Source organism: Rattus norvegicus, chromosome 15, assembly GCF_036323735.1.
Source record: "Rattus norvegicus strain BN/NHsdMcwi chromosome 15, GRCr8, whole genome shotgun sequence".
NCBI lineage: Eukaryota > Metazoa > Chordata > Mammalia > Rodentia > Muridae > Rattus > Rattus norvegicus.
Window position 1 is genome coordinate 57,671,841 of NC_086033.1, and position 26,781 is coordinate 57,698,621.

At 39.4% G+C, this 26,781-nt stretch overlaps 2 protein-coding genes and 1 non-coding gene across 4 annotated transcripts in view; 1 reads left to right on the forward strand and 2 right to left on the reverse strand.

Annotated features, from left to right (window-relative positions):
• Gtf2f2 (general transcription factor IIF subunit 2) overlaps positions 1–26,781 on the reverse strand; it is a 121,117-nt gene that overhangs the window by 56,480 nt on the left and 37,856 nt on the right. The gene's annotated exons all lie outside the window — the stretch shown is intronic.
• Positions 3,184–14,976, forward strand: Kctd4 (potassium channel tetramerization domain containing 4). Of its 2 annotated transcripts, XM_006252330.4 has the most exons (2): positions 3,184–4,365; positions 11,766–13,364. In XM_006252330.4, the coding sequence occupies exon 2, from the start codon at positions 11,957–11,959 to the stop codon at positions 12,734–12,736; it is 780 nt and encodes a 259-aa protein (XP_006252392.1). In that variant the 5' UTR covers positions 3,184–4,365; positions 11,766–11,956; the 3' UTR covers positions 12,737–13,364. The 2 variants fall into 2 exon arrangements, with proteins under 2 accessions (XP_006252392.1, NP_001103120.1); NM_001109650.1 differs by lacking the exon at positions 3,184–4,365 and having other exon boundaries at positions 11,772–14,976.
• LOC120097218 (small nucleolar RNA SNORA5) lies at positions 21,555–21,694 on the reverse strand. Its single transcript, XR_005494451.1, has one exon. It is a non-coding gene; the product is annotated as a small nucleolar RNA SNORA5 (small nucleolar RNA).

Consider the following 26,781-nt stretch of genomic DNA (forward strand, 5'->3'; position numbering starts at 1 on the left):
TTATAGCCTGTGGTCCTCAATACTAATTATGAAACTTACCATCTGAATTAAAAATTGTCTGAGTACTTCAATACAGAAACTCTTCAGCACAACGACAAGACCCACATCCACTTCACAGTACAATGTGCCAGCAAAGAAACACTATGCACACCACAATTCTTTACATTTTAAACCTAAAAATAAGTCCTGTCATGAGGAAACTCAACTTTTTCAAAGCAAACACAAATCTTTTTTGTTTATTCACTTTACACCTCACTCACTGTCCCACTTCCTGTCGTCCCCTCCTACAATCCTTCCTTTCTTCCCTCCCCTTCTCTGAGCGGGTGGAGGCCCTCCCGGATATCCCCCAACCCTGGCACTTCAAGTGCTTCTTTTCCCATTGAGGCCAGACAAGGCAGCCCAGCTAAAAGACCAAGTCCAATATGCAGGCAACAGCTTCTGGGACAGCCCCTGCTCTAGTGGTTTGGGACCCACATGAAGACTGAGCGAGCTGCACACCTGCTACTTCTAAGTGGGGAGGCCTAGGTCCAGCCCAGCAAACACAGATCTTATATTCCAGTTTGTCTCTGATGAAACTGAAAGTTTTAAACAAGAACATGCTCCAGTCTCACAATAATAGAAAAATCTGGGAACTTCTGCTATATGGAGTATCCTGAGTACATGAAGAAAGGCCCAATACTAGACAGTAATCAATGCTTTTCTAAAACAAAGTAAGTCTGGAGGTAGCATCCCTGATAACTCAACCACAGATCCAAGTATTTACTAATACTGAATGCTAAAATGGCTACTTTAAGGCTCCCCACCTATTTAACAGTACCCACTCTAAGAGAGTGGATTTAATTCTTAAAGGGTTCTGCCATCACTTTTTTTTTTTTTAAAAAGATTTATTTATTTATTATATATAAGTACACTGTAGCTGTCTTCAGATACACCAGAAGAGGGCATCGGATCTCTTTACAGATGGTTGTGAGCCACCATGTGGTTGCTGAGAATTGAACTCATGACCTCTGAAAGAGCAGTCGGGTGCTCTTAACCGCTGAGCCATCTCTCCAGCCCTCTGCCATCACTTTTACACACACACACACACACACACACACACACACACACACACACACACACACACACGTATGTTATCTGAAAGGGTGGACAGGAAGTTCAAGGTCCCTGCTCATTTCAACTTGACCAGCACTTTCTATTCTTCAGTTAAGGTTACTCACACAGCTGGAGAGAGGGCTCAGAGTTAAGAGAACTTACTGCTCTAGCACAGGACCAGGGTTTGGTTCCCAGCACCCACATTGGGTTTGTAATCATCCTTAACTCCAGTTCCATGTGATCTGTTATCCCTTCTGACCTCTGCAGGCACTATGCATACATGTGGTCTACATACATATATGTAGGCAAAACACATGAAATAAAAAGGTTACTTACTCACTCCTTCAGACCAGACTTTTATGTTTACCATATCTTTACAAACCGAAAATTGCTTTCATGTTACTCAAGGTAAATGGAAAGTCTTAATCATTAGCAATAAATATTCCCAAGAACTGGTTGGTGTTAGTTAACTATTTCTCAGTTTGCTTCCCCTATTTCCTCTTAAATTTAAGAAGCCAACTCACTTTGGAAATGGCCTCCCTAAACATGATTTGCTTGTTCTTTGTTTAAAGTTAACACATACTTCTTAAAGATTCAGGGGAACATTCATTGCTTATAAATCAGGGGAAAGGTATTGTTGGTCATGGAGTTCTAGTTTAAAGCACTCACTGGCACACCGTTGCTGGTAATTACAAATTGTACATATTACTACAGAAATCCTTACTTAAAACTACCTTTTGGACCAATCTGAAAGAATGTGAGTATCTGAATGATGATCCTGTTACTGTTACACACATAGGATGTACTTGTCAAGTGCCTGCCGTGTAAGAAAGTAAGCACATCAGAAACAGCAGAGATAAAGGAAGCGTGCCTCATGTGGTAAGGGAATAGAGGTGAGTGCAGTGTTTGTTCTGTACCATATATTCTCAAAATGTATAAATGAAGCATGATTTCCCCATTCCATGATATGTACATGTAACAAAACAACATATAACATACCCCAAATAAATTGGTTTTACTTATGGACTTACAAAAAATTCAAAACTGAATCCATTCACATTGCCTTTTGTTGTAGATCAGACTGACCCGGAACGTGCAGACTCACCTGTTTTTGCTTTCCACATTTGGGGAGTAAAGGTGTGCACCACCAACCCTAACACCAAACACTGCTTTGTTTCAAACAAAAAAGAAACACAGAAATCCCCAAATAATGTTCCTTTATTTAATGTAAACGTAACTGTTCTTTCTGTCTATCTGTGCGTGTCTGTGTGAGTATGTGACTGTATGTACAGGTGACCGCAGAGGTCGGAAGCCTCAGATCCGCAGGTCTGGTGCTCAGTGGTTGAGAACCACGTGACATTGGTACTGGGAACAGAGCGCTGATTCTCGGCCAGAGTACTAGTGTTCTTAACAACAAAGCCATCCTGAGACCTGTGTAACTTGAAAAATGTCCATGGCCTGCCACATGTGCAAGTGCCCACAGAGGTTAGAGAGGGGGTTTGGAGTTCCAGCCAGCTCTGAGCACCAGATGTGGCTGCTGGTATACAAGCATGGGCCTCTGGAAGAGCAGCAAGCGCTCTTTCCTGCCAGACCATCACTGCAGGCCCCAGCATGACTATGGATATGTAAAACACTGGAAACAACACAATTTTTATAAATGTGAGAAAAAAGGCTGAGCTTACAGGACTCTCCCCACACAGGTTCAAGGCCATATTCATGTCTAGTAGGATAGGGAAAAGAATACACAGGTGGATTCAATATAATGGGAGCACTGGGCATACCTCATTTAATTATTCCCAGAATAACGCAGGCACCCACTTCCCCATTATTAAATACAGTGACAGATGCAGTATTTCGCCATACACTAGTGGGTAGTAGGTTAATCGCAAGCACTCCCACATACTTCTGCTCAAACTTGTTGATACTAGTTTAAGTAATTATATAATTTGATTACGAATTAGATAACCTTTTAAATTAAGAGAAGGGCTATAGGGCAGGAGGCTGTTTTTATGAAAGTCTTTTGTTAAAAAATCTGTAAAGGTAAATTGTTTTAAAAACATACTTTTAAATTAGTTGTAAACTTGGAGACCAAATCTATAAGGATTTGGTCAGTGTTGCCTCGGTATCCTGCTTTGTGTTTACAGAAACCCAAACTGATCATTTAAATTAGAGGTTTAATTTCCACAAGAAGAGAAAGCAGATGGACAATGGCATCCATCCTGTACTCAAAGCAAAGCTTTGTCTTACATCACTAAGGAAGCGGCCTAAGGTAAGCTGTAGGAATACTTGCTAATCTTGCTTTTGTTGTGTTGTGTTTGTTGAGACAGGACATACTATGTGGCCCTGAACTTTTCCTGCCATCTAATTTAACTGAACAATTGCCTCCTATGTCACCATTGTACTATATTGTACAATGTGACTAAGTGTTAAAACTAGTGTTACAAAGCTGAGTATTGAATTGAACACAGAGAGAAGTTATATCCAGCTGGGCACCAAAAAGCATTGCTAGAAACCCTGACAACTGGAAGGATTTAGGGAAGGTAGGATTAGTGATAAGGGAACTCAAAGTCACTGAAACAGCCGTGGCAGTAGCTTTTGACAGCACCAGCCATGCTCTTATACCTGGAATTTCCAGTTCAGAAGACTCAAACTCCCAATGACAAGGACCACGTGGTGGTGACTACTCATTCTTCTGACCCTTCACCCCAGCTTTACACTTCCTTCCCTAGGTCCAGACATCAGCTAATCTCCTTTGTGAAAAAACAAACCAACCAAACAAAAAACCTCTTAGATCTTTTCTAACCTGCCCAACTCTTTGGCCAGATTGTTTTACTAATTTTTATTCTTGTTTTATAGCCAGAAGACCCTTAATAAATATAATGGGAACAGAGAAAATTAAAGAGTAAATAAAACATACACTAAAAACAGATTTGTAGGCACCTAGTGCCAATGCTGCTTTAGGAAGAGAAGTAGTTTGTCAGCTCTCTTCAGCAAGTTACATTAGTAAGTAAGCAGGAAGGGTGTGTGTTAGCACCATCATGTGAACAATGACATCAGCTACTTAGGAAGTCTAAGGCACCGAGAAGTTCATTTCCATGAGACTACTGAGTTCCATTTGCATGTGGACACCTTTAAGGACACTTCAACTCCAGCTACAACACAACCGGGCGGTTAGTTACTGAGAGTCTGACCTGATCTTCTAGACTTTTCACAAATTACCTCTCCACCTACCATCTTTGAAAAGAAGCACTTCTAATCATGTGCATCTGAAAGGTAAGTGATCTCTAATATTCCCAGTAATCTCCTTTCTCCTCACTTAGTATATTTTCCTAGAAGGTTTTTTTGGGGTGGGATAAGTGATTCAGTATCCCCTAAGTGAAAGGTTAATCATCACTAATTTGTGAATTGATATTTTGATCTTCCCTGACCTTAAGGAATGAGATAATACACGCTTTCTGATAATACCATTCAACTCAGTATGTTGAAAATACCCAATTTAACAAGAACTTAGAACTGTAATTGAAAACTAAGCTCAAAATCTAGAAGAACCTAACTTCATTACACTTCTCTTCTTCTTCATGGATGGGGAGAAAGAAGGCTGGGAGGTGCAGACACACACAGACGCTTCAACCCTGCCTAAGAGTACCTGCTGGTGACAGGCTGTGTCTAGGAGCAGAAAGGAAAATGCTTGGTTAAGGGTGTGAAAGATGATTTTGGACAGTCTTGTCAAATAATAGTTACTAAACAGGGTTCCTGTTTGTTTGTTTTTGGTGAGCCAATATTGTAAAATTACCATATTTGTATTATTTTAATTTCTTCTACAAAGCCAAATTCACAAGTCATTGTTTCACTTGATTTCAGACAACAAATGATTAAGTAAACACAAAATTCCTTAAACACAGAATTTTTACTCTCAATTTTGCTTTTAAGAATATAAAATGGAGGCCCAGTGGGGGAAAATGTTTGCCATGTGAACATCAAGAGCTGAGCTTAAACCCAGAGCCCCAGTAAAGTTAGAGGAGGTCCTATATGTCTATAATCCTAACGATCCTAAGCAAGATGTGAGTACTGACAGAATAATCCCAGAGGCTCATGGGCCAACTAACCTGGTGTCCACAGTGTGAACAACGACAACGACCCACGTGTGACCCACAGTATTAAGTCTGCACATAGACTGTGTGCATGTATACATGCATTCTCATTTTCATTCTCTCTGTCTGTCTCTGTCTCTCTCCCTTCCCCCACCTCACTCTCTCAGTCATATGGGCACAGTTGCCTGCCTGTAATTTCAGCACTCAGGAGGCACAGACAGGAGAAACCAGGGGCAAGCCATTGAGCTAGCCTAGCCCAATTGGTAAGCTAAGTAAACAAAGTAAACAAAGTAGGGCAATAGACAGAAAGACCCAGCACCAATCTTCTGGTCTTCATTTACATGCATGCACACACACATGTACCGGTACGTGTAAATACACATCTGTGTGCATTTGCCACACACATCCAGAATAAGACAAATAAAATCTAGACACAAAATAGACTTAGAAAAATAAATGCTGTTTTTATATGCAGGAATACTATGCTGTAATAAAGGAGGCAGGAAAGTCACTGCAATATAGGGCAGGCTGAGCATCTGTAATCAAAATACTTGGGGACAGAACTGTTTCCAATTTTGAATTTTTACAGATTTGAAATATTTGTGTAGGCTCTACAAATAAGCACCCCAGTTCAAAAATCCATAATGCAAAACTTCAAACCCACTTTGAATTTCAGATTTAAACTTTTATGAACATTCAACCTATGGTTTGAATTAGGCCCTGATTAAAGGATATTAACTGGCTTTAGCAGCTATATTTGAAATCATAGAATTCGGCACATTGTTAAGTCTGATTCATGTTCTCTTTAGCTAACCTTTAATAATCTTGTTCTCTCTTTTTTAAAAATTGTACTTATCAATGTATGAATGTTTTATCTGTATCGAGATATGTGCACCCCATGCCCACAGTGCCCTCAGAAGACCAAAGAGGGCACTGGCTTCTCTGGTACTAGAGTTAAAGCTAGTTATTATCCACCATGAGGGTGCTGGGAATTGAGCCTGGCTCCCCTGGAAGAGCAGCCAGTGCTCTGTCTGCCGAGCTGTCTGGGCAGCCCCAAATAATTCTTGTTCTCTTTACTGTAACAGTAGTGAAGTTCTTTATGATTTTCAAGATATTATTAAGAGCTCTTCCATAAGGGCAGTGGTGGTGCAGAAGCCCGAGGCAGAAGCAGGCAAATCTCAGAGGGAACTCCAGGATAGCCAAGGATATACAGGGAAAACAACAACAACGAAAACAAAAACAAAAAAAGTTCTTTCAACTATGAAGATTGGACCTCCTTCAAGAACCCAGATTCTTGGCTACCATGAGGCAAGCACCATGCCACCCCATGCTCTTCACCTCACCTTGTCCCAAAGTAGCAGAGCTAGCCAATTACAGACTGAAAAATGGTCTGACTGTGAGCAAAAAGAACTCTTTCTTAAACAACCAGGGAATCAGAAACCAAAACAAACAACAAAACCCAACCTCCTTTAAATTTAGACTGCTTCTTAGAAGCAGGACTTGGTAGCACCTGCCTTTCTTTAATCCCAGGCAGATCCCTGAGCTCCAGGGTTTAAGAACTAGGGCTCCCCGCCAAAAAAACAAAAGCTGGGCTCCCTCCTCAGAGCGGAGTTTCCTCAAGACTGGTTCTTAGGGGGCTGACTCTCAGCACCTGCTGGACTGCTCTGAGAACATGCTGGACTCCTCACTCCGGAACAGCCTGCTTCAGCTGCGGCCTGTGGCAGGGTGGTGGTGGTGTTTCCACAGCTCTTACTAACTGAGTGTTCAGCAGCAACCTTTCCTTCTTTCAGCATCTCTCTCTCATTCCCATTCCCCATTCTCTGTCTTTATTTTCCTGACATATGAAAGGAGCATCTCAGAGTTGCTTAAAAATGACATCAATTCCAAAGTCATCATTATATAATATATTGCTAAGGAAACAAAATGCTGGCATTAATTTTTGGCAAGCCAATGACTTCAACACAATTTTAGAAATGTTAAATGTGAAAAAAAGTGAGATTTCTCCATCCCTAATCCCACAAACTTTATAAAGGTTTTCAAAATCATACCTTCATTCATTCAGAGCTTAGACATGGTTATTAACATAATTACCTACTCCCCCAAACCAGTAAAATTTGACTTTGCCATACAGAGCCACAAAAAATGAGTTTGTACAATGTTATAATTCTAGAGCTGACACGATAGCGGACAGATGCTTTGCTAATCGAGGTAAAATAAGTTTCAAGTGGCTACAACTAAAAACAAAGGGCTGGCAAGATGGCTCTGCAGGTAAAGGTGCTTGCCACCAAGCTTGATGAGCTAAGTTTAGTCTGTTAATGAACAGATTCCCACAACTGTCCTATTTACTTATTTATTGGTCTATTATGTGTGTGGGCCACAGCTTGAATGTCCACACACATCACACACCACATAAATACATACAAATTAGAACAAACTCTTCATTAAACACTAATTTTAAAGTTTAACTTTTACTTATAAAACATGAGTGCTGCTGAAAGAGTCATCCACAGAGCACACACAAAGTAGGAATAACTAAGATTTAAAGCTGTCAAGACTGCCCTTGGATCAAAAAAGCAAGATTGTGGATGGAACTTTACCTGAACTTCTCTCACTGGTCTATCATTTTTATTTGCTCTTTTCATAGAACACTCTTGTCCCCTGTACTCTTACAAGTCTAAAAAAAAGTTGCCAATGTAGCCACAGGCCTCAGCTTCTGTGGAGAAGCAGCACCAGAAAACCATGAGGCATGAATGACATGTTCACTTGCTTTTCTGGCCAGAGATCATGTCCAGTGAGTTCCAGAAGATTCTGGTTCTCTGCATAGCTTGAGTGATGCTGTGGTCAGTTAGCTGACACTGTACTTGTGTCAGTACTAGTTTAGCCCGAGGAAACTGCCAATGCTATTTTGTATTTCAAAATTTTGTATTTCACACAACTAAACTTTGACATGCGAACAGAACTAGATTCACATGAAAAATTTTTTATTCGGTGGCATTTTATTTTTTAATAAACAAAGAGGCCAACATAAAACATTCATGGGGAATACAGTATGGATTCCACTCACAGTCAATGCTTTAGCGGGGGACCATGAGGAAACAAGCCACACGTCAAGAAGAGAAACTCGACTTGTAAAAGCAGTGAAGTCAAAGCACAGATCAATACACTGGAAACAGAATGAGAGTCACGGTCAGAGAGGGAGACGCAGTAGCAATCGAGCACAGATCAACAGCTCTAGTTGTTTTCACCTTTCTCTCTAAAGTCATGGAACTCACCATTTTAAAGGAAAAGCAATAAAAGCAAATGTGAAGACATTCTGTTAAGGAAAGCTCCTGAAACCACGGCTGCTTTGGATCTCACAGAAGAGAGATCTGCTGAGTCTGGTGGCTTCAGCCCCTTCCTCTATCTGTCAATCGGATGGGAGCTTCCTCACATGGTATAACATATAAGCAGAGCCTGCATATGTCCTATGCCAATCACTTCCCATTAAGAGTCGGTAGAAAAGATGGGAATTCCATTATTAGCCTTGCCTTCTACAGACAGTAGATGAGCATTACCTTATAATGGGAAGTATTGCCAGAAGTCGGTTAGGCATTGGGCTTAACTATAGGAAATGAGATTTAAATTCACAAGTTGCTGAAGGACTCTTTTTGTAAGGTTCCAGATTATGGTGTTTAAGAGGTTAAACCCCGGGCTGGGGATTTAGCTCAGTGGTAGAGCGCAAGCGCAAGGCCCTGGGTTGGTCCCCAGCTCCAAAAAAAAAAAAAAAAAAAAAAAAAAAAAAAAAAAAAAAAAAAAAGGTTAAACCCCTCTATGAGGTTTTCTTATTTCCTTTTTAAAATTTATTTTGAATTACTATGTAGCCTAGATAGCTTTGAATTCAGAATCTTCTGACCTCAACTTCTGAGAGCTGGGGATAAGGGTAAGCATGAATTACCACACCGAGTGATCCAACTTGTAAGAGTAAGGTCATAAGGGAAGCAGAGCCTCTGCTTTCCACAGTGACGCCTTCCTGACTACAAAGTTAGATGAGATGCTCTAAGCTAGTGGTCAAGGGCGGTCAAAGGAGCCAACCTTTGATGTGTGGCTTTGGCTCTTGTGATGGAGTTTTGCTGGACTGCTAATTCTACGTTATACCTGTAGTGAGGCAGAGAAACAGTCATACAAACGGACTCTCTCTGGTACTGTCACACAAGTACTATTATATAGTTTATTATATAAACTTTATTATATATTATATTATATAGTATATTATATAGACCATCTGACTACCTTCGACAAGCATCTATCACAAATAAAAAGTCAGAAGAGTCCACACAAAGCCAAGCTAGCAAGTGTACAACACAGGCAGCAATAACCAAAGGAAGCCTGTAAATCCAGGAGTGCCATCACATGGCTGAAACACAGTAACATGGGATGCAGTGGCATCTACTAGATGCCAGTTTCCTTTTTTAAGATGCAAGACGGCAGACAAGACACAAAAGGGAAGTCCTGTGGATTCACATCTCTTTTAGTAAGGCACCATGAGAAGGCTTCAGTTACAACCAGCAGTGGCAGCCAAAGCTGGCAAGCAAATCGTGCATGGCGAGTTTGCCGAAGCAAAGCACACCATAGTGAGGTTGCGAGTCTTAGGGTGAGAGGCACATGGTGGAAGAGTGTCAGTCCGTATCACAGTAAGCCTATAAGCTAGGTATGGTGTCTCACACCTGGAATCCTAGCACTGAAGAAGCTGAAGAAAAGAGACTATCAAGATTTTGATGACAGGCTAGGCTGTATCAACAAATAAAATAACACAACACAACAGGCGAGACTAAAGAAACAGCAAGTTTATCAGTGGTGCTGAGAATCTGGTAGCAGAAACTGTAAGTGGGCTTCAGAAAGAGATAGCAAACTTGCCTGTTTGACCTGCCCACCACCCCAATGGAAGCCTGTTCTCTAGCACCAACATCAGGAGGGTCCCATGAGGGCATCTACAGACAGACCAAGGAAGCTGAGCTATGCCAGAAAACCTATTCCTAAATATGATCATATTGTATGATTCAGGTGTCCTGTTAGTTCATAAAGAACAGACTGCATGTATCTATGAATGTATCTATGCTCTTGCTGATGTTAGTCAGTGGTAGTAACAAAACTCCACGATTTCTAAACTGGTATCTTCCTTCCACCCAACTATTCAGTTCTTAAAATAAGTCACACCCGGGGTTGGGGATTTAGCTCAGTGGTAGAGCGCTTGCCTAGGAAGCGCAAGCCCCTGGGTTCGGTCCCCAGCTCCGAAAAAAAAGAACCAAAAAAAAAAAAAAAGTCACACCCATAGTAAAACTTCATTTTAACACACACACACACACACACACACACACACACACACACACACACACACCCTCTGTCAGAATGTAAGAGCACACTCTTCTTCAATGCTACAGGGCTGAGAAGGAGGCATTAGTTTATGGCTCTACCAAGGCAAGTGTAAAACCCAGGTAAACATGAAAAGCTCTCTCAGACGGAATTCCCTCTTTGGTAAAGAAGCTGAATCTCATGATCATAAGCAAACAATGATTAGGCCTTAGATTTCTAGTCCAATTTCAAATTTTAAATGTTAAATTCATTATCTGCTATAAAAATATATAGTTTAAAAGATATTTAATGAACAGAAATGTAAGTGACTTTCATATAAAAGCCAAACTCTTACAACAGAGTTCCTCGGGGTAATTTAATAGACAGGCTGTTCAAGTAATATGTACTAGAAGCACACCCAGATTTCTTATCTCCGGGGCTTTGATTCTAGAAGCCTAAGCTCAGAATCCTAAAATGCTTTGGAGGGCGATTTTAAGGACAAAGAGGCAGGGAAGCCCTCCACTCACACGACTCCATCACTCTCTGTGAGATAACAAACCCTAACAACATGTAACCACGAAACCAAGCAGGCATTCAGAATCATCTTTCTCCCTGCACGCACATGGCTACAGTTTTCTCCACAGCACCTAAGCAGGGTAAAACGAGCTCGTGGATTTGCTATAGGAGATCGTAACTAACAAAATGTGAATGAATACTACAAAGCCAGCCTGCATGACTTTTTTTAACCTTGAGGTAAAAAATACGTAAATAAACAACCTTTTGTGAAAAGAAGCTCTGCAAATTTCTTATTTAACAAAGAGGTCCAAATACAAAACACTAAATTCAAATTCAATGTCACAACAGCACGTCTAGATACTTTTGTCTGGGTCTAAAACATTGCAAACACTGTATTTTTATAGGAAAAAATTCTATATGCTAGTTTCTTTCACCTTAGGTTCCCTATTATGACTTATTTTTAAATAAACCAGTACAACATATACTATTTCTAAAAAATGACAGTGTAACTCAGTATTAGTCTACTGACTTAGACTAAGCAATGACTTAGACCTTTAGAAACGGACAGAAATTCTCATTTACCTAGGAATTAAACTGGAGTGGCAGTTTAACTGGTAAGGAAAGTCAATTTACTCTGAGTAAGTCTCATTTACTCAAAAACAGACACAGAAATCCTTTTGCAACAAATCCCTTCCCTGACACAGTTAAATGCAAATTCTCTCTTCCGTCTTACTCCAGAAAGCTCCTGCATGCATAGCTGACACGCCACCTACTGCAAAACCCAGCTGCCAGCGCAGGCGGTGCTACCAGCATTTCATTGCATCGCCAGGCTGGGACGGAATAAAGGCGTGCTTGTGTGGTAGTGTTTCTTTTTTAAAAGAAAAAAAATCTCCAAGCCAAGAAGAACAAGCTGAAATAGCATCCTGAAAATGGAGCGTAAAATAATCAGAAGGGAAAAAGAAAGGGAGTACGAAGGGAGGCACAACAGCCTGGAAGACGCCGAGCAAGGCAAGAACTGCACATCCACACTGACGACCCTCAACGTCGGTGGTTATCTATACATTACTCAAAGGCAGACACTGACCAAGTACCCAGACACCTTCCTGGAAGGCATCGTAAATGGCAAAATCCTCTGTCCATTTGATGCTGATGGCCATTACTTCATTGACAGGGATGGGCTCCTCTTCAGGCATGTCCTAAACTTCCTACGAAATGGAGAACTTCTACTTCCCGAAGGATTTCGAGAAAATCAACTTCTTGCTCAAGAGGCAGAATTCTTCCAGCTCAAGGGGCTGGCGGAGGAGGTGAAATCCAGGTGGAAAAAAGAACAGCTGACACCCCGAGAGACCACTTTCTTAGAAATAACAGATAACCACGACCGTTCACAAGGACTGAGAATCTTCTGTAATGCTCCTGATTTCATATCAAAAATCAAATCTCGCATTGTTCTGGTATCCAAAAGCAGGCTGGATGGGTTTCCGGAGGAGTTCTCTGTGTCGTCAAATATCATTCAGTTTAAATACTTCATCAAGTCTGAGAACGGCACTCGACTTGTACTAAAGGAAGACAACACCTTTGTCTGCACCTTGGAAACTCTTAAGTTTGAGGCCATAATGATGGCTTTAAAGTGTGGGTTTAGACTGCTGACCAGCCTGGACTGCTCCAAAGGGTCAATTGTTCACAGCGATGCTCTTCATTTTATCAAGTAATTACCTGTCTCATGAACAAAGGCAACAAGCATGCAGCCAGCAAGCTTCAGAAGCCACAGAATCAAAGGCATCCCAAACAACGTGCCCAGCTAGCTAGTCCAGAGCCCGGCTGCTAATCAAGTACTGTGAGCTAACGGTATGTAAATCTATCACTAAAGATGTCCTTCTCTGGGGTGTTCTGCCTTCACATTCCCACCGACAGTGAAGCTGTGGTCTTCTACACTGTAAATAAAGACAATGCTTTTGCTATTTATTTTTTTTCTTTAAGCTGTCTTTCAATGAGAATGTCTTTGTACTTCACCTATCATTCACTATAGCAAATGCTAACAATATACGATTCAAAATCTTTTCTACTTAAGAGCAAAATTCCATGAAGAAAATGAACTGGTTTATAAAATAAACATGGAGAGCAAATTAAATGTACAGAGCTACCTAAAGCAGGGGTGACAGTGAATCAAAATGGGATTGTAAAACACATTCGAGCTACTGATTTGACTTTTAAAATAGCAGGCACCAAAAGCTTTATTATAGTTCCTGTATTTCGTACTACAATTATGGCTAAATTTATAATTTTGCTGAAAATTTCTAGGAAACTGCTTGATAACAATAAAAAAATAAATAAAAGCACTGCTAGCTTCTTTGCTTGTATTAATGATTGCAATAAAAGTTACACGTGTCACTTTAAAAATGAATAGTGCCACTTGATGATTGTGCATGATATCCTGCATGCATGCAATCGATCACCTGCCAGGCTACAGTAGCACCTTACTAGTCAGCAAGGGACAAAAATTAGCAGCTGCACTTTCCCACACAGCACAGCACGGGCAGTTTGGTCCCAGCTGAGCACATGGTGTAAGAATGGAAGACCCACTCTCACAATCACTCTATGCTCATTTTTCAAGCTCAAAAATATTAAATGAACATTATTCAAGAACACTCTTACAGAAGAACTTTACTAATCTTTTAAAAATCTATTATGCAAAAAAAGTCTTTCAAAATTTCATACTAAAACCCAACAAAGTCAACACCGACTACTCAATTCCTCGTGTTATACTAAAACTATCTGTTCTGCTGCTAAATCTCAGAGTCGTGCTAATGTTTTCTATCTCATGCTAACAGTCACAGAAATCTTAAACTTTACTTTATGAATGACTGCTTAAGGACTGTTCTCCCAGCTAAACTCTAAATGTGGGGCACGCCTTGCCTACTTACTCTGCAAAGAACACCTACATCATTCCTATGGTTTCACCTACATCATTCCTAATGGTCTCTAAGAACAAATTGTCTATTTAAAATAAATGAGCTGGAAGTGGTGATTCATATTGGAATCCCTCTAGCTGAGGCAGGAGGATTAACGAGTGTTTTGAGGCCAGCTAGGGTTAATAGGTGAGGCTCTATCTCAAAAAAGACAAAGCAAAAGAAAAAAAAAGGACGCAGGGAAGAAATCACTGAAACTAAGTACAATCCAACCTTATTATAGTAAACCAACAAAACCTGTTGATTATCTTGGCTGAGTTTGAATAGTTAATCATATATTATAACACTTTGATTACATATAAAATTTAGAATAAAGCTCAATATTAATTACGATTAACTATAACTGACTTTCACTTACAAGTTCTAAGGTAATATAAAAGCTGCCTATGCAGACTAAAAGAAACCCTTTAAAAAGTACTGTGCAAACAAAGTCCTTCAAAAATTCATACTAAAACAACAATCAATGTCAGCTACATAATTTCCTCAGATGTTACATTAAGAAAAAACTGCTTTGCCTTCTGTATCAAATCTTAATGAACTTTGAGCGGCTTGATCAGAACGTAAAGGGACTACTGAAACAGTTTTTAAAAAGTACAATTTGCCAGTGGCTGCTACTCAACTGTTTATACATATATACACCTCCCCAGACTAGGGGCTGACTTTTCCTTGGCATTCAGACTGTGTACTGAGAAAAACTGGTAGTGATTTAACATCACTGTCAAGTTTTTTCTTTCTCAAGGTTTCAGCCCAGATAATAAAGCTGTACTGATACAATGTGTTACTAGAGACACAGCTAAACCAGCCTCAGAGCTGCAATAAGGCTTCCCAGGACTTAACTAGAGAGGTTAGCTTTCATGATGAAGTCATTGATGCTGTTATGAACTACCAAAGGAATCCATGCATGTTTATGTAGCTCTTTAAATGAATATTCACTTCTGGATTTAAGTCCTCAAACTTTAAGGCACCATACTAATCTACAACAATTAGTAGTGGACAGGAAAATATGACTATACTGTTTCCCCTCATACCTCTCTAGAAACATATCTTTGCAAATTCAAAATTAACTGTATTTACAGATTCTAGTGCCTAAATGCTATGCTACAGGTACACAGAAAATGTCTAGTTTTAAATTTATGGCTTTCTAGAAATATTTACCAGGATCTTACTAAGATATCTTGATAACTTACAAAAGGACAAGAGTAAAGCTTCCGTGACAGTTTTGTTTCAATGACTGTGTAATGTCTTTCTCATAAGCAAATGTTATAAAGAACTCACCAGTGTCTCTATCTGTTTAAAGGAAGGTGGTAAAGGTTATTTACTATACTTCCAGGACCCAAGCATACATTCTCCTGTATTTGGACCTAGCCCATGCAGTGGTTCTTGTACCCAATTTTAAAATGTCCTTATGGCTTTCTGCTGTATTGTAAACTGTACCTGTGCAGCATGAAGAGTGAATGAAACATAAGACCTCAAATAATAAAAAGCAGATGACTATCCCAGCCTAAAGATGAAGATAACAAATAAGCCTGCTCCAGTGTTTCTCTGAAGTCTTAAGTGCTCCTTATAAAGCACTACTAATAAAAAGGTAACATTCATTAAGTTCCTGTTGTCTGGTTTTTGTTTTGAGGTAGAACCTTACCTGTAGGCAAGGCTGGCCTCAAACTCCTGATGACCCTCCTACCTTGAGCTTCCTAAAGCTGGGTTCCTGGTTTGGTGACCACCTGTGTTTTACTATAGCCAAAGCTCAAGCTAGATATCTCAATTAACCCTCAATGCCAATGACAGTCACGCTCTTCTTCCAGAATACAGAGAAAGAAGGGCTAAGAATCCCTCCCTACTTCACGGTTAGCAAGAAGCCAAGGCCCATAGCCCAGTTTAGTGGTTCTAGATGCAGCACGGAATGCTTCTGTGAACCAAACCATTCAGATCCCCAGTACCTAACCTAGAACTTGGCACAAAATAGACATTTACATTCATAACTCAATGTGAATACAAAATACAAGATACAGTCTGTCTTACATATGTACACTTTCACAATGCAAGCATTCTAAAAATGTTGAGTGAAAAATTGAACTTTGGAATATCAAATAACTTTTTTTAAGCAAATAACATTTTTAATGTCATGTCACTGAAAGAACATGAGTGAATCATCCATCTCATAGACTAAAGAATATCCAAATGTGTCTATTTATGAATCTACACTTTTTACACACCAGGTTTGCTGAAAAGGTTAATCTTTTAGAGCCTGCATTAGCTGTACTGTGAAAAAAATACTTTTCTTATGAGCAAAACATGCTTAAATAAAATTCTCCTGAGTTCTGGAATGAGATTCTATTAACGTCTACAAACTAGAGGATGGGAAGTCAATACTTAATCCTTTCAAACTTTTAACCTCTTCCTGGGCAGGTTTAAAGTGGGGGTTGTATGTAAAGCACTTCTACTTCAGACTTTGAGGAGAAGAGTTAATAGTCTGACCCAGTGCAAGGACATCCTCCTAGTCACAAGTGTTAGCCATGCAAAGTGCAGGACCACACATAAGTTATGCTTCCTACTAAGACATGAACGAAGTGCAGATCTTTTAAAAATATATGCTTTCTTATGCAATAAAGTGAGTTATTTTAAGACAAAAACATAAAACAGACTTCATTTAATTATTAAAAACACTCGATTTTCTTCAGACTTTCTAGTTCTATGTAAAAATTTATAAGAAAATAAGCTAGCATTTTATTAGCAATTTAAAAATCAGTGGGAACGATACAGATGATAAAGCAATTTAAAAGCCAAGCCTATTTAATGAGTTATGAGTAAATAGCTCACAATGCAAGGATGTTGGCTAAGGTTAAAATTAGTGTCTGAGTCATCATGATTATTGCTCGTGAGCAGAGATGTAACACAGACCATCCAACATAGCCTGTAACTCGGTAAATGTATGTGTACGGCTCTAACACACACGGCTTCTGTAGCTGGCTTCCTAATCACATTCTGTTTAAGCTACTATTAAAATTCATTTGCTTTGTCAACAAACACAAAGGGGAAGTGTTAAATAAGCACTTGCTCGGCACAGAGATATATCAAAGAAGAAATCTAAATTTACCTGAAATAATTTGTGAAGAAGAGATAACATTCATCTTTCCTTGACAAAAATATATAATTGGCTAAAGTGATTCTATCAAGCAAGTTACTTAACTGTATCCTGCATGCTATTATAAGTTATTTATATGTAACTGAATTCCTCTACCAAAATAAAACGTCCACGTCTTGGTTTGAGGATGACTGGCAGAAGGCTTGCCTAGCATAAGCAAGTCTCTCCTGGGTTTGATCTCCAGCATTGGCAGCGGGGCGTGTGTGTGTGTGGGAAGTGTATGTGTGTATAGCTTAGGTATTACCAATGAGAAACACTGAATTAGACGTTAAACAAACAAAAAAAGGGAGCTCTATTAGACAGCAAATAGATATTCCTCCCTCATACCATGGCAGGATTCTCAGCTGTACAGGCCCCAGTACATCTGGTCACATCTCAAAACAGTTCTTAATAGTTATCTATAAAGATCTACTTAATTTTTAGAAATTCCTTTTTGAGGCTAGGCTCAACTTTATACAAGTGATTTTGATTAATATCTTCCAGGACATAAAGCACAAATTCTTCTACATTAAAGTGTGAAACTGAGCTAGCCTATTAATTTAGTCTTAATTACACCCCATTGATTTTACTTCCTTGTAACAGATGTTCATTAACTTTTAAAAGAATTCTTAAGAAATGCTGAATAAATTATTTTAATCTCAATACTTCCTTGAATTTAAGTCTTTCATCACTTAATTTTGTAATATTTCACATTTGCTTAGGTATATCACTTAATAAAATTTTAATAATTATGACTGAAGATACTGTCATCTTATATTTTGATAAACCATTTTGATTTTGTGTATTTTTCCATAAACATTTTTAAAAAGTCTTATATTTTTAGTTGATAAAAAATATGGGGGGCTGGAGAGATGGCTCAGGTGGTTAAGAGCACTGACTGCTCTTCCTGAGGTCCTGAGTTCGATTCCCAGCAACCACATGGTGGCTCACAACCATCCGTAATGGAGTCTGATGCCCTCTTCTGGTGTGTCTGAAGACAGCTATAATGTACTCATAAGTAAAATAAATCTTTTAAAAAAATATGGCACATGACATGATGTTTTAAGCATGTGAGCACTGTGGAAGGGATAACAGAACTATTTATGGTATTACTTCACGTATCTTTTTATTATGAAAACACTTTAAAGAGTATGTTATTAATTACAGTTAACATGTTGTAAAATAGCTTTAAAAATAGTTAAGTTAGTAGGGCCAGCTTACCAAACAACAAAACAAACAAAAAAATACCACAATCAACGTGTGTGTGTGTGTGTGTGTGTGTGTGTGTGTGTGTGTGTGTGTTAGTTACAAATCAGCCAGAAAACACCACACCGAGATTAGTATATAAAATTCAGTTAGCTTGAAAACTACAAAGACACATTAAAATATCATTCTGGCCAGCAGTTGTATTTCCTTTTCCCATTTAGTCTCAGTGAAAATTCTGGAATCTAAGTATAAGATGGTCTTAGTGTTGGTACAACACACTTTCTGAGTATGAAAAGGGAGAAAAAAAAGAGGGGGGAATTCCAGCATATCTCTTGAAGAGCAAAAGCATTAGTATGTATATGAGAAATAAAAATGTCACTAACAATTAATGTTGAAATAGCAAATTGGACTATATACAACTTTGGCAGTTGTTATAATGTTATGGTTTGTATATGATTGGCCCAAGGAGTGACATTATTAGGAGGTGTGGCCTTGTTGGAGTAGGTGTGTCACTGTGGTCGAGGGCTTAAGACCCTCACCCTAGCTGCCTGGAAGTCAGTCAGTCTTCCACTAGCAGCCTTCAGATGAAGATGTAAAACCCTCAGCTCTGCTGCACCATGACTGCCTGGATGCCGCCATGCTCTTGCCTGGATGTTAATGGACTGAACCTCTAAACATGCAAGCCAGCCCCAATTAAATGTTGTCCTTATAAGACTTGCCTTGGTCATGGCGTCTGTTCACAGCAGTAAAACTGTAACTAAGACAGCAGTGGACAATGAGATATTTAATGAACTCAAAGGCTACCTATGTATTAAATAAAGCCACTCCCAGCATTCACTCTGGAAAGCATCATCACGATACCACCAAAACCAACTAATTATTTGGTATCACTCCAAGGCTGCTTTAACTACAGGATGTAATTTTAAAAATCTAAGCACAATTACCTTTAATGTGTGTGAGAATATATGCTGGGATATTCTCTCTCTCTCTCTCTCTCTCTCTCTCTCTCTCTCTCTCTCTCTCTCTGTGTGTGTGTGTGTGTGTGTGTGTGTGTGTGTGTGTGTGTGTGTGTGTGTGTGTGTTTTGAGGATTTCAAAATCCAAGTAGGAAGTACCAATGATGTAAAAAGCTTCCCTCAGAAACTATTGCTATTCCAACAAGAGAACCATCACCACCCTGTTCTCTCCTGCACAAAGGCCAAGTCTGGTTGTTTTAAGTTTCCTGACAGTACGAGGTACCTGACAGTACTTTTACATTGTAAAGGACGCTCTTCTGGGAAAAGCCTATGAATTAATCAGAACAAGTCAGAAAAGTAGGAGGTGCTGGGGATACGATTCCCTAAGAGAAGGCACATTAAATACACGGCAGCAAATGTTTAAGCATTACCCTTTACCCTCTTCCCCAAACCAAGCGGGGGGGTGGGGGTGGCAAGAGGGCAACATGTTAAATTAGCAAAAAAGAAAGAGGTTAAAGAGCTATTTTACAGACAAAACAATTTCAGGAAAATATTTAGCTTACTAATGTTACAAAGCTTGTGACCTTGCCTTTTAAGTTAAAATATAATAAAAATAATTTAAATTCAAATGAGATGCAATCTTGTAATTACACGCGAGTCAAATTTTTCATATACCCTTTTGCAACATGTCATTATAGCTTGATTATAAAAGCAAGATAATAAATACCAACTTTTCTTTAAATGTTAAGACAAAATATAATCACTTATAGCTAACTTTTTATTTCCTTGAAAACTGACAAATGTTTTAATATTCTTCTAAAATGTGCATACTAATGTCAAAAATTAAAACTCCCAACAGAATCAACCACCATGCATGAGGGGTTTTTAAGTGTTTTAAACATGCTGCAACTTTATCCTACTGCAAGATTTCCTTCTCCATTTTCCACATAAGGACTGTATTCAAAGCACCAACATGACAATGTCCTGAGCTCCTAAGGAAGACACTGCTCATCACTTCTCAGAACAACCTTCTCTTCCTTTGCTAGGAACTCAACTGATGTTGGGGGGAGGGGGAGGAAAGGTGGGAGGATGCACCAAGTTAAATGTATTATTTCCTGGTGTTCTAGGGTTGGTGGTAGATTCTTGTGCTTTTACCAATGGCATATGTAACTTATAATATGCTCTTAAAGAGCAGAAAGCCTGGCTGGGTCCTTTGCCTCCTTCCTTTTGCATCTATTGCTAACAAGATGCAGACATGATGGTTAGTTACAGCACTCATGCTAGATAACTGTGAACAGAAATTACAAGCTAGCAACAGTAGAGCATAGCTGATGACCGCAGAGCCAGAGTAGTCAGGACTTGTCACCTTAGCACTTCCAACAGAGAGGGGGAATGTATCTAAGTCACTGATGCCTTGAGATGCTGTCAATCGGAAGTAGATGGGGAGTGCCAGCACTCATACTTTACAGAACTGAGACCCACAGAGATGGACAACTTGTCCACTCCATAGCTGACAAGCAACCTTCAAGTACCAAGCTCATACCAAGCTCTTAGTCACTCTGTAATGCTGCCTTCTCACTAGACCTGAAGAACTCAGTGAGAAACCTGACCAAGAACATGAAGTTTGCAAATGTCAAGACAACACTGGAGGAAGGTCAGGACTACTGTTCATTAGATCAGGACAGGCTTTAGTTTAATTTAATGTAAGAAGTCACAGTTAACCATAACTGAATTCAGCTTGTCTTGATAAGTATGCTGCAAGAAATATGAGGGCGAGAAATCCATTTCCTATTGGGGCCCCAACTACAGAAGGCAAAAAAAAAAAAAAAAAAAAAAAAAAAAGGCAGAGATATGAATAGCTGGGCTGGAGAGATGGTTCGGCAGTAAAGAGTGCATGCTACTCTTGTGTAGACCAGACTTCAACTCCCAGTGCCATGTCAGATCCTTATAATCTCCCCTGTAATTCCAGCTCCAGGGACTGATGCTCTCTTCTGATCTCCAGGGGCACGGGCACGAGCGCGTGCACACACACGCGTATACATACACACACATACACACACGTACACACACACACACACCCTTAAGAGTGTGAAGAGAAGGCTAAGTGGCTACGAGCGCGTGCACACACACGCGTATACATACACACACATACACACAAGTACACACACACACACACACACACACACCCTTAAGAGTGTGAAGAGAAGGCTAAGTGGCTAAGAGCACTTGCTCTTGTAGAGGATTTAGGTTCAATTCTCAAAACCCACATGGCTGCTCATAATTGTTTGTAACTTGAGTTCTGAGAGTTATAAAGGTTACTAGTTGTAAGTGTCCCCAATGAGCAGCAGAGCTTGCTGTAGCAGCCATCTGGGCTAGCTCCCACCATGAAAGGATGGAGGCTGAATCTGACTCGACTGCAGCCAGGTGGTGTTTTTCAAAATGAAGGCAAAGGAGAGGAGGGCAAAGAGAGAGAGTCAGGGTGGTGAAAAGGGGGAGAGGGTAGGGGTGATGGCTGGAAAGTGTTTAGGGCATAAAACAGTTGACACAGTGAGCCCTGTAGGTTACTGAGTTCTCTCGTTCTCTCTCTCTCTCTCTCTCTCTCTCTCTCTCTCTGTTTTTTATTACATCTACAATACCTCTTACTAAATATATGCATACTGAGTACAGGTATCTGTCTGACAAAAGAGTGTATTACTGAGTTCTCTTTTTAAGTTACTCCTAAATATACACAATCATCTATAAAATAAAACTACTATTATTTTAAAACTGCCCAAAAGATAAATATCTATAGAGACCACTAGAACAAAAAGCATCTTGAAATTAGAGAAATTAAGAAATGGAAGACACAAACAAAGGCAAATGAGAGGTGAGGTGTGGCTTTGTACCCAGGCTCCTTTGCTTCTTAACTACCTTGATTTTCTTAAATCAGCAAATCACAATGAAGACTGGACAATGCTGTCATTCTGGAGAACGCAAGACTTAGCCTCGTTCATATCAGTCTCTTATAAAATCACAGAGAAGAAAGGCTGACGAAAGGACACACACGAGACCTTAGCTTACAATAAAGGTAGACCACTACTACATTTTGGTACAATTTGATACATTCCAAAGAAATTCATTTTTTAGACTCATGTTTTTAAAACATCTACAATAGACACTTATTTAAAATTGTCTTCACAGCATAAGACTCTTGCCTGTCCAAAATTCTAGCCCACATCACCATGGGTTACTACTACATATGTAGGAAATAACGTAAGGATATAAGGTAATAAATATGAAAACAAAAGGATTTTTTTTTTTTGTTTGGTTGGTTTTTCAAGTTTCTCAGTGTATCCCTGGATGTCCTAGAACTTGCTCTGTAGACCAGGCTTCACCTCAAAGATTCACCTGCCTGTGCCTCCAGTGCTGGGATTAAAGGACCGTACTACCATTGTCTGGTGAAAACAAGACCTTTTTTATTTTTAAAGCAGAAGAAAATTCCATTGTGCTTGCTAATTCTACCTTCAGTTTACAAATAGAGAAACTAAAGCTTAGCAAGGAGCAAGCCACTGCAGAGCACAGCAAGTAACAAGAGCTCTGAAGTCAGCTTCAGAGCCCACTCTCCACTACAATACACTCTCCCTACCTACATTCTCTTTCCCTTTAAAAAGTAGAAAGCTGTTTCTTACCCCTACTCCATTTTTGCAACACTATCAGCAATACAATTAGAGGTAAAGCAGTCCACCTAAAATTTGATTTTAAGAGCACTGCAAAAAATAATGGCCATGTATGTGTAGAAGGCACATTTAAAGGTTTTTTTTCCCCTTAACAAAATTTTTTTTACTGTGCTCTATTGTCTGATAGTTAGTGTTGTCAACTTGACAGAATCTAAGATAATTTGGGAGCTGGGCCTCTGGCTCTACCTGAAGAAAATTATTTTTATTATATTGAGGTGGGTAGAACTGCCCACTGTGGGTGGTACCATTCCCTGGCCAGGATCCTGTACTGTGCAAATGGAGAAGGTAATGGAACATCACCATGCATTTATCCCTCTCCACTTCCTGATTGTAGATTCGATGCTACCAGTTGCTTCAAGCTTTTGGTGTCTTATCTTCCACACCATGACAAAGTATGTACAGTGAAATATGACCTAAAATAAACCCTTCCTCCTTTAAGTTGATTTCTTGTTAAAAGTATTTTGCCACCCTGATAGGAAAAGAAACTAAGCTACTGTCAATACATCAATAAATTTCAAGTTGCCACTATTTGAGATGAGTAACTCTTCCCTTATCAGGGTAGCCAGTGAGGAGGGAAGGAGAGAGGTGATGCCATTAGTATATGACTCTCACGTTGGGGTTTAGTGGCTACTGCGACAAGGATAAGAGGTCTGGCGATTTATTTCTTCACTCATTCATTTATTTATCCATTCTCTCTGAATTACGCAGAAACAAACCATGACTTCTTCAAATTACCTAAAGAAAATACTAAGACTAACATAAAAATTAATGCAATAGTTTAAGGCAATTTATATGACAGCTTCCAAGTATAACAAACATGTAGAAGTAGTAACACAATCCATCTTGAAACAAACAAAACTTAAGAAAATAAAAACAATCCTTTTTCATGGATATACTATTATGTATTATTATTTAGGAATAATACAGACTAAATTAGATCATAGCTCATAATTAACAAAAATATACATATTAAAAACTGGATTTTAACATCAGGATGGTTCAGTAAACCAGTCAGTTTTTCAACAAAGTATCTACAGTACACAAACAGCTTGGAAAATAAACATTTACGACCAGCTATAATTCTGTTTGCAGTGCAAAAGAGATGTAGGTGTGTGTGTCTGTGTCTTTGTGTGTAACTATTTATCTAACATAGACACAAAGAAGGAACAGTTCTAATGTACAGACTAAAGTGGTCCAGACTGGATATCAAGTGACAATTTTATGGTTCTTTTCGAAGTAACGTAAGCTGCAGTAGGCAGTCTCTGAAGATAACAGTCAACAATAATAATCCCTCCCGGGGCTGGAGAGACAGTTCAGTAGGAATAGCAAGCACTAGATCCCAAGTCCAAATCTCTAGGACTCATGTAAAAAGCCACAACTAGCAGCATGCATCTGTAAAGCCAGGGATGGCAAGGCAAGGACACCCACCCTTTTTGAACTGGCTAGCTCCTGTTCAGTGACAGGCCTTGTCTTCAAAAACTGAGGACAGATATAAGGAAGATACCCAGTGTTGACCTCTGGTCTCTACATGTACACAAGAACACACACACATAAACATGCATCCACACACCACTACACAAGTATTTACACACCTCTAACTACAAATGCACCCCCCCCACACACACACTCAGATAAGAACCCCTTTTGTCTCTGTGCATGCATATGGCTGGTCTCAGGAAGTGAAGTTAGGTTGGTAAGATGGTCCAGCAGTTAAAGGTATAACCACGAAGCATGAAGACCAAGTTTGATACCTGGAACCCACATGGTAAAAGAATCTTGCATGCTGTCCTTGAGGGGACACACGGGGACACACACACACACACACACACACACACACACACCCCAAATGTAAAAGTGGAGTCTATCCATTTCCTAAGAAATCCCTGCTCAATGAATCTCATCTTGCCTGATTCCTTCCTTCTTACAGAGCATGGAATAAAAAGAAAAAATCAATTTGGTATGAATTTAGAAAATAATTATTTATTAAACAAAATAACTTAATGAATCCTGATAGAGCATTTCCCCCTATTTTAGTTTTAAACTTCAGAAAAGCATTGAAGATAATATATAATAAACACTTACGTGCCCCACAGCTGTACTGGACTAGATCTAACATTCTACTCATGATGCAATTTGGGAACAGCTTTCCAGGAGGACACCTAGCAATTCAAAGTGCAACTGCTATGTTCAACTCCACAAACTCACGGGGCATTAAGACAGTCAGATAATTAGCCACCAAATCCCCCCAGAGTTTTGAATAATCTGTAGCCACATACAAAAGGGGGGAAACAGAAAGGAAGAAGTGGGCGTGGGGATTGTTTCCTTCTTGAGTTAGACTGGCCCTGTTACTAGAAGGGGCTAATCAACTGCACTTGAAGAACCCTACCCACCTATGATGCTAAATATGATGTTGGGCTAGACACCACACAGAGAGTACTGCAGTGCACGAAGGAGAACCAAGGTACCCCTGCAACACTGAAGCAATCAGTCCGGCAAGTCAGAAGCAGTGCTACAGCCAACTCACAGTTGGGTGCAGATGTGTGAGCCTCTCACTGACAGCAGCTGTGAAAAAGCTGCCCAGCCTGACTGATGCACTCCCACACACCTGTGGAAATGCTGCATCATTATTTTAAGCTCCATTTTAGGGTGTTTTCTTCCCCAGCAATAAACTGCTAGAATGGTGATGAGAACTGATAATGACCCCAAGAGCCTCTCTGGAGGAAAGAACTTTGCTATCAGAGACTGGAATCCTCCAATACTAACTAGGAAGTAAACAGCTGTGCTGAGAGGGATCAGCTAGGACACGTAGAAATGCAAAAGACATAGCAGATAGATTCTAAACATCCCTGGATGTGTTTAATATCTGACTAGACACAAGTTAAAAAAAATCATCAGTGAGCTAGAACATGGAAAAATTAATTTTGCACAGTATGCAGCACAAAGGGGAAAGCAAGAAAACAACAAAACAAACAAAAACCAGAATAGAGATGCAGAAGATAAGGATATAATCAAACAGTTGAGCATATGCTTAGAACAGTTGTTCAGTCAGGATTTCAGGGGGAGGAAGAAAAGGATAGACAGACAACACTTAAAGGGATTTCTGAAAATGTCCTATGATTAAAGGAAAACACTAAAGGCAATCACTAGGCACAAAGTTCAATAGATCCTAGGCAGCTTAAAGGAGTAACCTAATCACAAAATATACCCCGTAAAGTATCAAAGAGAAATCCCAAATGCCTTCTTAAAAAAAAAAAAAAAATGCATGTTTTGTCAAGAAGCACCCGTGTGGGAGAGCTGGTGAAAGACTATCCCTCTGGAACTGCAGGTCAAAATAAAACTCTGCCTTAACTTAGTATTTTAATCACCGCAACAGAAGAATAACTAATACAAATGCCAATCACAGAATATTAAATACCTTATGATTCTATCTATATGAAGGTCTCTGAATAGATAACTATGTACAGATAGCAGCAGTAGAGATCAATGCTGGTGGGATCAATGGATAACTGCTAATTATATTAAAATGGTCCAAAAATGGAATGTTGTGACAGGTGTATGGCACTATAAATATACTAAAACTAACAAACTGTACACTGAAATATGAATATAATATTCATATTATCAATAAAACTACAATATAAAAATAGCATAATACAAATATACCTCTTTCTTTATAAGACCACTAAGTACTGTCAAACTCACTTATCACTGTGATTGGGTTATGAAAAAGAGAAATTCAACACCAGGAAGCTTTCCCTCTAAAGCAAATTATCCCCATATATTACTATAT